Here is a 17788-nt window from a genome sequence, read left to right as displayed (position 1 = left end):
CACAAATTACACATCCAAAATGCCAGCCAGTTTCCCATGCTCCCAAATGGCTGTCTTCCAGGTCATTAGATCACTATTACTTTTTTCATATTGCGTACGGCCTTGTCATACACAATTAACTTGTTCGCATGGGTAGGTTACATTCTGGGTGGTCTGCCCCTGCACATTATCAACACATAAGTGATATTGTTAGCAGCTATGATTGACGTGGAAGTGGGCTATTCTTTAGTGCTTGGGAGCTGGTCGCTGAGCCACTTAACTAGCTACTTACTAGCTTTACCACTACACTGACAGTAACAGCACAGCATGTTGATCTTGACCAAATTGCCAGCTTGTGTTCTTGGACGGAGCTAATTATACTTCACTCCTTGTGGAATGAAAATACTCTTCTCATGACGCCATATCAGATTTCATGTCTGAACAGTGTACATGGCAACACAAAAAAAACAGTTTAAGTGCCTAACGCTATACAACAGAAAGCCTACTTGCAGGTCTTGACAAAGCAAAGTTAAGTGCAACTTTTTATTCTTGTGAAATTTTCACTTCAAGCACCTTTAATTCTGAGAATTTTTTTAAAAAAAGTGTAAAGTTCCACTACTTGGTGTACAGCCATATTCACAACAGTTCCATACTTAAAAATTAACTTCCCAAGGCACCAATATTTTACACTTACACATTCTAAGAAAAATACAGTGAACGCAAACACAGATTAGCTAAACATTATGGTTCCAGTCATAAGTAAGCTATTTTAATTTAAAATAGGTCCTAACCGACAATAAATAATTTATATGGTCTTAGCGCAATGCATTAAGACTGGTCCTTGAGTAAATATGATTTATAAAAACTATTGTCACATTGAAATATATATTCAATTACAAAGCAGTAGCATAAAGTTAACATTTGGAGGCAGCAGAGCCTTACAAAAAAATCTCATCAGGCTGTCAAGCTGCAAGCAGTCTCAAGGACTGCACATAGAATTAATTCCACCTTCTTTATAAATAGCAGAAGAGAGAAATAACTGACAACAGAACCATGCATGGCTAAAAGCAGCAAGTGATTTTTACAGTAACGATTGGCCTGGTGCTCAGATAACCCCCCAAAAAAGACAGATGTCAGGAAGGAATATGACAGGAGCTTGTTGAATAGTATGTACAACGTACAGTTTACAAGTGGGTGTTAATCTGCTTTGTGCCATGAAGAAAGATAATTGGGTTTCCACTGACATGGACATGTTGCAATTAACTGGTCGAGTGTGAAACTGTTGACCCAAGATATTTTTAAATAAAAGTTTCCTTTAAAGAAAATGACATCAAAGGACCTGGCTGAGAAGATTTGTTTGTCAGTACATCAAAATAAATTGGGTAAGTAAGAAAAATAAATCAGATTGTTTCTGGGTTACGATTCATTTGGATATCGGATTTCAGGAAGTATTAGAAAAACATGTCTGGGTATCTGTTTAAAAATTATCATGATCCAGAATATCAACTTTGAAGTTGTTATGGAATTCCAATTACTAATACAAATCACAATTCATTAAACTTCCTCTTCAACTGTGCATACATGCAAATGCTTGTATACATAGTGGAAGAAAGAGGAAGTTTGTCTTGAATACAGTTACAGGACTAACCAAAAGCTTCTTCCACCAGGAAGCATTACTGTACCACACAATGTCAGCTTTTCTCTTTCTTCCTCAAAACACACACTATTAGTGAACATCTCAGGCTCACTAATTTCCAATTGAAGAAATAGGGTTTTACACTACCAACAATTAGGTTTGAGCAACAACTCTGGTAGAACCCCTTTATTGATTGAGGGGTATATAAAATCCCAATCTGCCTTATAATCAGGGCCATGATCACTAGTCAGTGACGTTATATTCACTGCAATGCACATAGCTCCCCTGCTTAAAAATGGGTGACTCTGGGTAATCAGGTCACTGCCAAATTACTTGTGGTAGAAAGTTAGGCCTCCAGTTTGGGGGATTTTCAGGAGTAAGCCAGGGTTCACTATAAGCGATACTTTCTGCTTCAATACATTTCTGGAAGGGAGTTGTACCTTCTCGCTAACTTCTGTGTAAATATCCCCCTAACACTGCTTTAGACCTGCTAATTGGGTATCTTATATTGCTGCTCCCTTGTTACGGATTCATTAACAAGTGGAAAACCTATTTATGTATTCTTATGAATCCCTATCATAATTTTAAACACTGCTGTATTAGTAGATTCTACTATATTATCTTTGCAACTTACAAGTGGTCTTCAACTGCTTTACACATACAAGTGTGGTTAAAAATATCATTAGTCTTGTAAAACAGATGTAAATTAAGGTAACTAAAAGATTCACTACACATTCTGGAAACGGTTTCTTTGTCATAGTACACATTTCAAATCATTCCTTTCAATATGTTTGCCAATTACTCATCTCGCCCCACTCCCCAGTAGGGAAATAGAAATTTATCAAATATAAGGCACTCCATTCTAATACTTCCGGTATAGCCTTGTGACCCGTGGACTGGAGCTAACCTGACTTCTGATTCTGATTAGCTGGCTTTCCATGCTATAAAAAAAACTGCCCAAGATCTCGGTCCTGAGGTTTCTTCTGACATCACGTCCTGCTTGCTACTGTGCACAAGTGTAAAATCAGTGGTGACCCAACAGTCATTTTTTTTCCACATTTTGCTTCTAATACCATAATAATCAGGTCCTTTTGTACTTCAAACAACAAGAGAGTAAAATAAAGCACAAATTTTACCATCATCACGTGAAACTTTATAACCTTGCATCTGAATGGAATGTGCATCAACTTTATGTGGCGCTTGCTGATCCCTGGAATACAATAATATTGGAAGTTATAAACTCAGCATTATCCTTTTTAAAAAAAGCTATATATTTCTATATTAAACTGAAATTGCCTTCCCAAATAGATTTTAATAATAATAATCCTCGCATTTGATATAGCGTTTTTCATGTCTCCTAGATGTCTCAAAGCGCTTCCACAGAATATACTGTGAAGTGAATTGACTGTATATTTGTGGGTGAAACGCGGCAGCCAATTGCGCACAGCAGTGTCCCACAATCAGTCGTGGATTGAGTGACCAAATTATTGTGTTTTTTGAGGGATTATTATCCCAGAAAAGCAATCTGCCAATCAACTAACAATCCAGTTCCTACTTACTGGTAGGTAAACAGAGGCGTGTGGAGTAAGGAAACTTGCCCAACATTTCACCCTGACAGGAATAGAACCCAGGTCTCTCGCCTGCGAGGTGAGTGCTCTAACCACTGAGCTACAGGACTCCACAATCAGATATATAGAAGAATTAGAGGGGATCTTATAGAAACCTGTAAGATCATCAAAGGGCATGATAGAGTAGATAGTGGGAGATTGTTTCCCCTGGTTGGAGAAACTAAAACCAGGGGTCACAACCTTAAAATCAGAGGCAGCCCTTTCGCACTGAGTTGAAGAAGAACTTCTTCACTCAAAGGGTGGTGAATGTATGGAACTCTCTACCCCAAAGAGCTGTTGATGCTCAGTCCTTGAACATATTCAAGACTGAAATAGATAAAATGTCTTATTGCAAAAGGGATTATGGGATATGGGAATAAGGCAGGGTTAGGTTATTAGCTGGAGTTAGATTAGAAGATCAGCCATGATTGAATGGCAGGGCAGGCCCACTCAGACATTGACTCTTCAAGGTTGGTAAACTACCATTCATAGAAATAATTCTGGCAAATTTGTAGACAGAACCTGGATCCTGCAAACCAAGTTCGAAGGCAAGATCAGCACTTTCTTTACTACCAAAGTATTTAGTATTTGTGTACATTTCTTTGAACATTTCAAAACATAATTGATGTATACTTTGAAAAGGATGGGTCAAAATCTCTTCCTAATTAGTTACATTTATCGTACTCACTTTATCAACCTCAGAAAGGTGATGGGTTACACAGATCTACCAAGATTCAAAAACAAAATGATCTGACCTAGACCCAACTGAGTTAGCTGACTTCAGGAACAGCGTAAAGGAAGCTTTACTGTACAAATATTTGTTCCATGTTAACATTTGGTAATGAGTACTATAGCTGCAAATATCGAGGGATAGACAGTGTGTGCATGCATAAGTATTAATTGGGTCTAATTTTGGTGAGTATTTTATCTGAAATAGAACTTAATAAACTACTATTCCTATTATTATAATCACATAATTTGATGAACCCCAAAAAATAAATTTGAAGTGTAAAAATTTTTCAACTGGTACTTCAACAGCTAAGAAAACAGTCAAGATATTTATACAAAGTGTATTAAGATACTTGTACTTCATTAAGAATCCAGGATTATTTTATTTACAGAATTTTTTTTTAAAAGGGAGATTATTATAATTACATTGGAAGGTGATAATTTCTAATGGATACCATTGAAATACAAGTCATGCAGGCTAAAGATGTGAAATTAACCCAAACATTTACAAACGATAGCTAAGGCAGCTTGTTTAAGGGACAGAACTGCACGCCTTAAGTCAAAGAATTGGTTTGAAATCAATTTACCACTTATCATTTTTCCAAGTTTGACACAAGGCCATTTTTATAAAGATAATTACCTTTCAGAAAAAGATTCTGGAACAAATCTCACATCTTTTGCATTGGAAACTTCCACGCCTGGAGAGTCAAGACCAGTGGAGCCATTACTGAGTCGATCACTGCTCTCATACCCAGACTCAGTCCTCTGTACCTGCCAGGCTTCACCATGACATTTCAAGTTGGCATTGACACTGGCCTTTTCTTTTTCTACATTTGTTTTCCCATCAAATTCCATTGACGAACTTCGGCTTCCACTTTCAAGTCTGAATTCATCTTCATATATGGTCATTAAGCCTCTATGCTTTCGGTGCTCACTCAACACATCTTTGGAGATGAGCTCTTTGCTGTGTAGCTGCTTGTCAGCAGAGTTTGTCTTATGTTTTGGACTGCCTTGCCTTCGTTCACTCTCAAAAATACTGTCCACATTTAGAATCTCTCGGGAGGGTTTCCAACCTTTTGCCTTACTCCTGCTCTTGCCACTGCTTTTCTCCCTCGACTCCTGACTGGTGTCAGTGTCATAGCCACTGTTCTTATTTTTGTGCTGCACACAATCAGATGCGTAAGTGATTTTCTCTGTTGTTCCCCTGCCTTGTGAATTAGTTTTGCTTTGGCTTGAAGATCCTTTTCCTTGACTATTGTACACATGCTGATCCCAGAATTGCCTCAGACCGCTGCTGGAAGGTGGAGTCCCAGACTTTGAAGGAGATCGGTCCTCTGAGGGAAAACAAACATGATCATAGTATGAACGATGGTAGTTTTAATCTAATAAATGTAAAAAGTGGTCAGTGAAGTCCTGCAGCTTAGTGGTTAGAGCACTCGCCTCACAAGCGAGAAGACCTGGGTTCAATTCTTGGCAGGGGAAATGTTAAGCAAGTTTCATTACTTCACACGTCTCTGTTCATCTAGCAGTAAGTAGGAATCCGGTTGTTAAGTCGATTGGCAGATCACATTTCTGGGGATAATAATCCCTTCCAAAAAATAACAAGTTTGGTCACTCAATTCATGACTGTTCGTGGGACACTGCTGTGCTGCATTTTGCACCCAAAATATAGTCAATTTACTATACAGTATATTCTGTGAAGAGCACAATAAGGCACTATATAAAAATGCAAGGATTAATGCATCAGACATACAACTTCAAGACACCACTTATAGCACAATGTTTTAAAAAAATAAATTATTGAGGTTAGTTTTGTTTCAAGTTCAACCTCTGCATATCAATAGGAATTCTCTCCATTCTGTGGGTAGGAAAGGGTAGTGGGATAAAGAAAAGATTAAATAAACATGTTTGATATTGATGGGTGTGGGAGGGGAATAGAATGGAAATAGAAAGCTTTGAGACTCCCTTTTGGATATTTTCCATTTAAGGTAAGTTTTCTATCAACTTTAATGAGTGTTCTGTGTGTGGAGGAAAAACAAATACCAGAAAAGAAAGACCATGAATTCGCTAGGAGTGAGATTTGCATGTTGAGATTAAACTTCAAAGAATGAGGAAGACATGTGAAAGTGAATCCTCATTTGTTCAACCATGTAAAATAGGTATATCATGAGAGTACATATCACGAGATAGTAGCAGCAGATTTATGGAGTAAAATTTTAGGCTACTTAGAAACACAGTGGCACTAAACTTCTTGGCATTTGCACAGAGAGCTTAAAAAAAAGTCTTGAAAAAGCATAGAAGACTGTTGCAACAGCATGCCAATGTATGTTAGCTCAAAGAGCAGCTTGCAATTCAGTAGTAACTTTCATCGGCAGTTTCTGCCCAGGCAGGTGGCCAAGCCAAGAGACGGGGTCTGCAACTCAATTTACTCAATAGTTTAACATTATCATTTCTTAAATTTGGTTTGCTAAATATACCATTTGGCGAAGTTCCTTCAGTAATCTAGATAACATGGTAAAACCCTAATCCCACTGAGCAGAATACACAATACAGCAGTAGAAAGTGCCCAAGGTTGTGGATTAACCTGAACTACAATTTTTTCCACAAGACCCATGTTATACAGAAACTATTTTAGGGAGCCACAAGGGTCATAAGGTACAGGAGATGGCTATAGCTTCATCCACCTGACAGATACATTATTCATTAACCATGAATGAAGTTTATTAACTTTGCATGTTGTTCAAGCAAGCATCTGTTTAAATAAAGATTCAGACAAGTGAATATGAAACTTGATTGTGCCATTGCTCAGTATAATAGAGCAAACTATTTGCAGTGAGACTTCCAGCAAAATAAGCACTATAAGGAGTAGAAGTATAATCAGGAGAAAAAAAAATTATACATGTATATTCACAATAGAATAAGTGAACAAAAACAAAGCTCACTGGGCACTTAAATGTAGGTAAAATACCAGAGAAATAATGTTACTTCTTATACTAATTTTAAGGTTTAAGAATACAACGATATTATGGCTCACAATTTATTGCTCAAGTGAAATTAAATTTGAAAAAGTACGAGAATACTAACCCCTCTGCCTGCTATAGTCATTCTTTCTCATTGGCTTGTCACTTTCTTTTTTCTGATGGTGCGGAGAGTTCCTTGCATTATTTGGCTTTTGAGCACGGTCTCTGGAACGGTCTCGTAAACGAAATGCTTTTTCATCTGGCAGCACTTTAACTGTAAACAATTCAACAACTGTAGAACACTAAAATGCTGATCAACACTTACAATACAAATCTATAATATCAAATCATCTCAAAGTGCTTCACAGATAATTGCTGTCAGGTGTAGCACTTCAAGTATACTTTATTTACAGGCAGATAGAGCAGCCAGTTTGCATGCAATGTTATCCCACAAACAGCCATGTAGTGAATGACTAATTTTATCTAGAGGATTGCTGGCCCATTTATCTGACCAATTTACCTCTAGGATTGTTGGGAAGGAGGCCACTGGGAGAAACATTCTCTTTGCCAATAGCCTCCTGGGATCGTTAATGCTCAACCTGAACAGGTTTAACAACTTATCCAAATGACAGCACTTAACTTGAAGATGAGCCTAGAATATGAGCTCAAAGTCCCCATGTGGGGCTTCAGAAATGCATCTTTCTGACCCAAATGTGAGTGTGCCATCAACTAAACCAAGCTGACAATTTGTTATAGATGTAATAAGTATAAAACATTGCTCGACTAAAAGATCAATAGTGAGGGATTGTTCTTCCAACATCAGTTAAATTTCAGTTACCAGTTACTTTGTATTAGTAGAATGCTTCAAGTCGGGCTTTTTTTTAATATAGTTGGAAGCAAATTCAATATGACTTTCATACAATTGAAAACAACTTTGGGTCCTGGTCAACAATTCCCCAACTAAACTTGGTCATTCACTTCATGGTGGTTTGTGGGACATTGCAGTGCGTACATTGCAGTGCCACATTAGCTCACAAAATACACATTCACTGCACTTAACAGCTCATCACAGTATATCATGTTAGCTCTTTAGGGTGTCCTTCCAATGTGAAAGTTGCTATACCAAATACAAGGATTTTTATTATTCACGCAACATTAACACACACAAGTTACTATAAAACAATGCACTCTTGACAACAGCTGGCACAGCTTCTCATTAGTTTTGAATAGTAAACCTTGCATTTGATATAGTGCCTTATCACGTTTTCCAGACATCTCAAAACGCTTCACAGAATATACTGTAAAGTGAATTGACTGTATATTTGCAGGCAAAATGGGTACCAAGGGGTACAAAACTACAGGCACCTACGATTGAGGATTCGTTCATAAGAAACTAAGAGTTAACAAGTTGGTTATGTTTGCCAAACCATTAAAGCATTTAATAATCCTTTTAACAAATCAAGTGTTACTGGCAAGGTTTTCTTTCTGCTGAATTTAAAAAAAAACAAGCCAAAGATTCTAATAAGCAACTAATTGCACATAGGAGACAGTTACTTACTTAGCCCTCGGCCTCTGCTGTCTTGAATAAAGCCCCTCTGAAAGCCTCTGGAATGGGATGGCTCTTTTAGCAGCATTCTTTCATTCCTGATCTGTGATGAGTATCCTCCAGTTCCATTTTCCCTAGGATGCTCTACCAATTTATCTGGAGAAACTGGCAGTTCTCTTTCTGTTAAACCAAATACACAAAATTTGTTAGTCACACATGACTCAAACTACTTCTCACTGATAGAGAAAAATTACATATTAAAGATAGTTTTCTTCCTTATCACAAGACATTGATATAGGTAATTTTTCAGACAGCTTCTAGAACAATTGAGAAGAAAATGGTAAAGTGGCAAACTGCTGTCACCAGTGCATTTTGAAGTTTCAAACTGGAACTCCTTGGTACTCCTCAGTACTCAAGTACTGTATCTGGCATAAAAAAATATTTTTAAAGTTAATATATAGTAATAAATAATAATCCTTGCATTTCATATAGCACTTTTCACGTCTTCTCGATGTCTCAAAGCGCTTCACAGAATAGACTGTAAAGTGAATTAACCATATATTTATGGGCAAAAATGTAATAATAGTAAAACTATTAGTATTAGTTGCCTGCAACTGGCAAAATAGTACGCAAAAGGATCAACACCAGTCTTCTAAAAAGATAAACAGATTATAGATCTTTGTTGTAAAACGAACAGAAAAATTGTTAATTGTGGATAATATGCAAGTAGAATAAAAAACGATTGTATTGATTCGTTGATACAATTGAAGATATGGAAAAATATGATTTATGGAGTTATTTCTGATACTGAGACTCACCTGAATCTTCACCAACCTGTGACATTTTATAATGAGCACACTGAACAGATTGAATGACCTGTGTGGGTGCATCCTCTGTAGAGACGGGCACACCACTGGGATTAGCATAGAACAGCAGCAATGGTTGGAAATGACCTCGAATGCACTTGGAAACCACATCTTTCCATTTTGATCCAACCTATCAGACAGACGAATAATCATTTTTAAACTCAACAGTTATGTAAGCATATAGATTAAAGGATATGAGCTAGTTACAGAATATAGGCTTTAGGTCAAATCAAGAGTGAATAAATGAAGTTTATAGTTGACAAAGACAACTGATTTTTTCTCAGTATTATCATGTTGTAATTTTTTTCCCTACTTGACATTTTTTATAATGTAGCAATAGATTACCATCCTATACTATTATTGTGACATCAGCACTTTCTTAAACTGTAATTAGAATAAAACATGAACAATCCCAAGGCTTTCTATGAGGCCAAAGATAAAGAAGATCTGGGATAAATAATTTTAAATATTTATCTATCTTTAGAACAAAATGAGAATTATAAAGATTCATTTTTAGCAGATGTGTCTTGAAACCTTAGGGTGAGTCTCCATAATTGCTGGGCCACTCTAATGACAATACCAACATGAAAGGAGTCATGTCACACAGTCCTGCACTTTCTCCATATACTATTAATAGTCTGACACTTCAGACTGGCATATAGACCATTGGATTTCTTTGCACCAGCAATTAACCTAGGAAAAAAAATGAAACAGCAACTTGCATTTATATCAAGTCCTTCACACGGGGTAGCGTTCTGGAGTGCGTAAGCACTGAAAGGATGCAAACTAAGAAACCATGGAAACTAAAGCATACTTTGAAATTTAAAATTTTCTGATACAACCATGGTATAGCACGAGTTAATTTTACAGCACTGGAAGTGCACTACATTTGCAGCACTGACTGGCTGGTTTCACATGTGTAGTGCACATGGAGGAAGAAACTTGTGACTTTATGGTTTTATGGACCCAAACAGTTGCATTATAATGGGAAATAAACTGTATGTACCTATATAAAAAAAGTTGGAACTCCACTGCTTTCTAAATGCAACTAGTTAAAAATACAGGAATGTGCAGCAATGATAAAAAAACGTTAGTCCAACTCGCCAGTCTCAGTTTTAGATACCATCTCTCCCCATCTCACGTACTTCGATCCCCAATCTCCTTCTCTGCCAAATGCCTTTCCAACTGCCTTTCCAATCCCCTCTTCAACAAACTATGTCAGATATTAAAACACTCCCAAGAATACAATCCCTAGAGTCGCAAGCCTACAGTAAACAATTCTTGTTCTCTCAAGAGAATTTCAAATGCAGAATTTTGTAATTAGATAAGTTATTCCAAAATGCATTACAAATTCTAATTAATGCTAAAATAATTCCCACATTAGATGCATTTTTCAACTATGTGCAAGGCACATATTTAAAACTTACCTCTTTAACAGTAGCATCATCAAAGAAAACCCATTTGGAGCTTTTAGTATGAAAGGCAAAAGTGCAATAGTGTTTATTGGAATAACACACCATTCCTACAAGGATCAATTCACTTCTCTTAGCCCGTTCATCAGTTGCCCTGTAGAAAAGCTTTAAATAAAGAGACATATTATTATATTCCAAAATTTAGATGACAATTTAATTGCTGAATTCAATACTGTCAAAGCTCAAAGCAGAGAAGGTTGCACTGCTTTTAATATAGAGCAACTGCCCTGATGATTTTTAGTGTCATATCAAAATATTTATTTAACTAAAACATGTTAAAAACAGCCAATACCAATCATTTTGGAACTAATGTATTACAAGGCCACTTGCTGAAAAGGCCAAGATTAAACAGAAACGGTCTGTATTCACTATTAAACATCTGAAATCCTGCACTTTTTGGGGGTCAGCCAGGTGCCTGACACACATGGAAATCTATCACTATGCTTAAAAGTATCTCAACCAGCCTGAGACCTCCACATGTGTACATCACCTACACAAAGAATCTTCCGTGTGTCTAAATGAAATGTACTTTATCCTTCGAAGGACACCCAGCTTACCTAATTCTTGAATGTATTAGGCATATGTACTGCTGGGGTTTAACAAGCTAAAACTGCATAATATGCCATTGAGAGCACCGTCTGGTAAACTAGGGCTTCTAATTTAAGGATTAACAGGAGCTGAGTGGGAAGAATCCTGCTCTGAACTTCTGCACTACGTTTTTTGGTCAGGCCGGTGTCTGACACATGCAGAAACCCATCACCATGCATCCACTAAATTAAGATAAAGGATACTATTTGGTTCATCTGCATTACAGTTCAGACACATGTCACAAAGAGTACATCACCTTTCCCCTATATCCCATCTAGAATGAAAACATATTCAGTTCACAAAAGTGAATTAAAACGACAGAAGTCCTCATTTTGCTTCGTATTTGTCAGAAATTAAGAGCAACTTCACTTTACTCACTCCAGGGAGGTAGAGCTGTGGCGCCAGATATCGAATCACATCCAACGTGAGATCTGAATGCTCCGAGTCCCACACCAGGCCAATAGTGACAATCTCTGGGCAATTCATCAGCACACGCCTGATTTTGATCTTTTGTCCACAGTTGCTCTGAAACAAAAGGATACAGTTTGCATATTCCACAATGCATTTGTATTTTGCCAGTACAACTGAAAAATATTTGCATCTATGTTTTTTTTGCTGTAAATGAAGTGGGGAGGAAATGTAATAACTTACGTGCATGAGACAATATAAGTTTGAGGACAAAAGGTTGGAAGAGAAACGATAACTGTAGGAAAACATGCAACAAGAACTTGTGCAATGAGATCTTACTTTGCCTACAGCATGCATTAGCTAAACAATATTTTGTGGTATGTTTCATAAACCGTACATATAAAAATGAGTGCACAGGCTCCACCAATGGTTCAGCACGATTATATTCACAAGTAGTTGTGCCATAAAGGTTAAGAAGATGCCTAGGTTCAATTCCTAGTTTAAGCTAAGTAACCAGTCTGAGCAGCAGGAGGGCAGTTTAAATTAGTCTGAGAACCATGGTTACAGAAGGTTCATCCAGTATTCCCCATTGTGAGAGGTATCCACTGATCCTTGCAAGGTGTCTTTTAATCATGATCTGGCTCAACCCCACCCCCAACTTCAAAAAAGTTGGTCAACACACATATGAATGTCAGAATGTTTCAGCAGAGGAATACATAATATACATGTGCAATGTTACACAATATGAAATCTGAAATGTTATGCTTGACAAACCTTATCAAATTCTTTCAAGATGTAACAGATAAAGTAGACAAGGGAAATGCAGTAGATGTAGTGTATTTGAATTTCCAGAAGGTCTTGACACATGACAAACAAGAGACTCACAACTAAAACCAGGGCATATGGAGTTGTAGGAGAATTAGCAGAATAAAGAATGGTTAGAAAACCAAAAGCAAATGTGTTAAGGGCATTTTTTCAGGTTGGCAACAGGTAGGAAGTGGTGTTTCACAGAGATCTGGATTGGGACCACAACTGTTTGCCACATATAAGTGACTTGGACTCAGATATAGGCATGTTAAAATTTGTAGATGACACAAAACTTGGGTGGGTGGTAGGGTGTAGCACTCTTATCTAAGAATTCAAAGGTTGTGGGTTCAAGCCCCACGTCAGGTGTTTGAACTCACTGTTTAGGCTGTTTCACCTACAAATATACAGTCAATTCACTTTACAGTCTATTCTGTGAAGCGCTTTGAGACGTCGAGAAGACGTGAAAAGCACTATATCAAATGCAAGGATTATTATTATTACACTAACATTCTGTTGAACTATTGGGGTTGTCCTACATTGTTGGAGGTGCCATACTTCGGATGAGACCTTAAACCAATGTCTTATATGCCTGGTTGGTGGATGTTAAGGATGATCCCATGACACTACTCTCAAAGAGAAGGGAGTTTCACCTGGATCTGGGCAAACAATCCCCCAGATAAAATTGGTCATGATTATTTGTGGGACATTGCTTGGCACAAATTGGCCGTAGTGTTCGCTTACAAATACAATCACTACACTATACTTTACTGTAAAATCTTGTGAAGTGCTTTGTGACTGACACATGATAAAGCATTATACCAAATGCAAGCATAATTAAGCCCCTTCAATCCATGTATTAATCTAGCAAACTAAAACCACAGCATGAAATGTGAGATTATTGCTACTATCCATCTTCCCACAACATGAAATGTGAGAGCATTATTACCATTAACTGTTCCCATAACTGTTCTGCCCATGCAATGCAAATCAGATCAATACCACAAAGGAAATTTACAATCAGCAATAACGATGCAAATTAAAAAAAAAACATCTACTATAGATATCCATATATTATATATCAGACACATATATATAATTAAAAAAAGCAACCAATTAAAGTAAAAATCAAATGAAGCAATTTCAAGACCGTATTCTAAGCTCAGCCTCAGATGACTTACCAACCAATCAAGTTTTGCACTTATGGTTTTGGGTATTATCTGAACCCTTCAATTAGATTACTCGCTTGTAAATCACTCAAGGTATCTATTTGAATTCAAAAGTGAGTGAAAAATTAATAAGTTTAAAATAATTTGCATTCACTCTTAAGTTTACACAGCTATAAATGTTGCAATAGTTAATTATTTATAGGACGATGACAACATCCACATTTTGTAGAATATTGATATCACTATGAAGTAGTCAAATTATTCATTTCTAGCCCCAAATAAAAATAAGAGTGGGGCTGCAGGCAAAATACCTTAGAAATCTTTTGCCAATCAACCATTAAACTAAGCAATTATTTAATACCAACTAATAGAAGCAACAATAGGATTTAGAAGTAAATGTGCCCCACTCAGCACTAAATTAAATTGATTAATGTGCAATATGAATAAAGTACTTGAGGCTAAAACATCCATAAGCCTTTTAATGCTGTCAATATGAAAGCCGATTTAGCATTTCAAAAATGTCAGTTCAGTAATTCAGTCAATTTAATTTACGCCATAAATAAAGAATTCCCTTAGAATAAAATTGTAAAGTACAGTGAAGTCATTATACACAATGTTTTGAATCCACAAAATCCCAATCCACGCGCGCTGCAAAGCAAGAAGCAACATTGGGAGGCAACCTAATGATCTTAAAGTTAGCTATTTTAATGCAAAAAGCCAGCAAGCATATGGCAAACAAGTAGGTTGGCTGGGCACTTGCACAATGAATGGTGTGCCCAATGCGACCAAATTTGTTCTATAGTGATCGTCTTGTATCAAGGTTCCACTGTACCGTGTATGCCAAAAAGACAAACAAGGATTCTGTAGCAAATTATTAGAAATAGTGTTGAGAGTAGAAGCTTGTTTTCAAAATTACTGGATCACCGATTAAAAAATTGATTCTGAATTTCTGTGTTTATTAATTGTGGGGAAAACTCACAAAAAATCTAAATTCGCATCCTGGCGACTTGAGGTGAAAGTCTGAAATCAGCAAATCCAATACTGCAGATTCAGTTTATGTCATTTCACCATTGAGAAATGAGTCACACAAAAGGATCCACCTCTGGTCCACTCTATGTGATAAATATTACTTGAAAATCAAATTTGACTATTATTTCTGTAAAAATAGATGCAAAACATCAGGATAATATGTCAGTGAACAAATGATCTTTAACTTCTTTTTTTTGCTATAAAAACAACTCAGTTTATTAATATGCAATTATATTATCAAGCAACTCAGAAGACATCATAGGGTATTTAACACAAGGCTTAAACTGAAATAACTGATCTTAACAAAGGGAAGATTCGTAGGTTCCACCATATCAATGTCACAAACAAGAGATTCTGCTGAAGAGAATGGTGTAGCAGCCTGGAGCAAGCGAGCTGAGTGTTTCATATTGGAACTATTTGAAAATAATCCTAGACAAGTTTGTACAACATAATACAATCAATCCACAACCCAAACTATGATGCAATTAAGACAAAAGTAAGTTTTTGAACAGACCGACTTGAAGGTCCTCAGCCACACATACAAATTGCTTCACACCCCAGCTTGTCCCCCACTCTCTCTGATCTCCTTGTATCCCACTGCCCACACCCTATATACTCACTTAATATGGAATACTCCACCCCTCTCTGTGCCAATACTGGTGGCCGAGCCATCAGTCATTGTGCTCCCAAACTGTCGAACTTTCTGCCTCTATTCATCTACCTCACCCCTTTTCTATCATCTTCAAATCCACCTTAAAACATATCTCTTCTACTGCACCTACGGTCACCTTCCCTCCTCCCCTTCATCTTAGCTCAGCATCCAGCCCGTCACTGTGTGTCACTTCCTATGTGAAGGCCGTTAGGTAAATATAAATTGTTCCCACAATTATTGACATCATCTATTGTTAGCTAATTTTTGGAAACAATTGCACTTTTAAGCACATCTGGCATGCATTTTACATGGTTCAATTCAGAAACAATATTTTACATGGGCAACGAAGAAAAAAACTGGGCTATATTTCCTATTAAACCTGAAGTTCTCTTACCGGACAATTCCTAAAATCACCAATTGTACTTGCTGCTTGAAGTAGTTCTGCAAACATTTCTGGTCTGGGACGTTCATTTCTTTCCACCATCCTCTCTACCTGATTACTATTTAATAAACAAAAAACGTATATTACTTTTTTTTTCAATTTCTTATTAAGTTCTGAAGAACTGATTGCCATAAACCAAAGCATTACTTACCACAGGGCTGTTATTGACACATAATGCACCAGCTCAGTGAAAGGTAAAGGATCTGAAGTGGCTCCACAGCTATAGCATACACTCTGCAGCAAAGCAAGATACAACAATTTAAGTTATTTATCAAAGTTACTCATTAAAAAAGGTTTATGTCTGCCAATTAAGAGGGCATCACTATTTTTCATAATGAAAGTCTATTAAGAATCAAGTATCAGAATGTCAGGCACCAAACAACTGACACCAACAATGAATGCAGCAGCATAACCTCAGGAACAATAATTTAAACCACTTTTCTTAAAAAACTGTTACCATATTGTTCCAATTACAAGTCAGTTAATTTTAAGGAAACCCTCCCCTAATTTTCATATTTATAAGAAAAAAAGCAAGAGTGCAATAAGGTCATTACAAAGTAGTCAAAAAACAACTTTCACACCAGGATCTGCTCAAGGGGAGCAATGGGTACCCAAATTGGAAGCAATTCTTTAGCTTTTTTCACTAAAATCCGATTATTATTATTAGAATGTGCAAATATGTGCCTAGAAGAGTTCTGAAATTAATGAAAACAAATTTGCGCATTTAATAACCATTTAGCATTGCTCTAAACTTTGATAAAGTTTAAAAAATTTAGCTCAACAACTTCATTCGCCAAAAAGGTCATCTACTCATGCAATGCTGAAAGTCATTGCCCACCAAGTACATCACAAAGTTAGCAATCCAATATCTGCTCTCATAAAATTAAGATGCCTATATGTTCTGAAGACTATTGTCAGTTAATTAATTCTAGGATGGTTATAATGAAGGAATTTCATATCTAACCTGCTCATAAAGGGTCATGGCAAACTTCTGGTGAGTAATGCAGGATTTGATTGTGCAGGTATCTACTTCATTGTCTGACACTATGTGCAAATGTATTCTCTCCAGAATATTCTCCTGAGGGAAAATAAAACAAGGCATTTGTATTAAGCGCTCTGCGATGCTACCCGTGCAAAGAGTAATATATAAATGCAAGTTGTTGTTGATATTCAGTGCTCTAATCATGCAAAAACTTAAGAGTCCTACAGTTCATGTAAGATAGTAATTGATTATCTTTACGTCCAAAGAAAACAAATTTGACAAAATAGAAATATAGTTCTACAATCTACATTTTTGCACACACACAGTAAACATTCACATATACTGCCTCCTGGATTCTCACTTACATATTCCCTTTAAAAATACAATTGTAAGCTCACAAGTGGAAATGGTGATTTTGATCTGCAACAAATTATTAGCGGAAGACACAGGACATCCTTCAAATTCTAATTATTTCTCCTATAATTATATTACAATAACTAATCTTAAGTATTCATCACACATCAAGGCAAACTTCACTGATACAAGTTCTGCAAAATGCAGAAAGACATCCACATCAAGTTCAACAAGCATGAAAATCACACGAGCAACATCTACATAAGAAAATATGCACCATGATGTGATCTCAAAATTAAATGGTGAGAAGTTAAAACTCTCAAGCTCAAGAGATCTAAAACTCAATCTAGTTTTGCATCTTGGAAATCAGTGTTGATGACAAATCAAAATAAAATAAGGTACAAGTGCATTTTACAGATTTGCAACATACTCTCATGATTTAAGGCATCATCAGAATATCATTGTTTTAACTCTTTGTAACAATGCAAACTTTGCATTCTCATTCAGGATCATATATCCCACTCAATTCTACTATAATAAGAATCCTTGCATTTGATATAGTGCT

General features: G+C 36.6%; 1 protein-coding gene across 1 annotated transcript in view; it reads right to left on the bottom strand.

Annotated features, from left to right (window-relative positions):
- LOC103177369 (inactive ubiquitin carboxyl-terminal hydrolase 53) overlaps positions 1–17788 on the bottom strand; it is a 42183-nt gene that overhangs the window by 14652 nt on the left and 9743 nt on the right. Inside the window, exons 4-13 of the mRNA XM_007891496.2 lie at positions 16852–16965; positions 16039–16121; positions 15840–15945; positions 11762–11908; positions 10751–10900; positions 9276–9453; positions 8470–8637; positions 7036–7185; positions 4592–5285; positions 2752–2825 (exon numbers count right to left, since the gene is read on the bottom strand). Of these exons, the coding sequence (XP_007889687.1) occupies positions 2752–2825; positions 4592–5285; positions 7036–7185; positions 8470–8637; positions 9276–9453; positions 10751–10900; positions 11762–11908; positions 15840–15945; positions 16039–16121; positions 16852–16965 (1864 nt within the window). The remainder of the gene's footprint in view (positions 1–2751; positions 2826–4591; positions 5286–7035; positions 7186–8469; positions 8638–9275; positions 9454–10750; positions 10901–11761; positions 11909–15839; positions 15946–16038; positions 16122–16851; positions 16966–17788) is intronic.

The sequence above is a fragment of the Callorhinchus milii genome, unplaced genomic scaffold, assembly GCF_018977255.1.
Source record: "Callorhinchus milii isolate IMCB2004 unplaced genomic scaffold, IMCB_Cmil_1.0 Scaffold1, whole genome shotgun sequence".
Lineage (NCBI taxonomy): Eukaryota > Metazoa > Chordata > Chondrichthyes > Chimaeriformes > Callorhinchidae > Callorhinchus > Callorhinchus milii.
The sequence above is the reverse complement of the archived record's forward strand: the minus strand, read 5'-3'. Positions and strand labels throughout refer to the sequence as shown.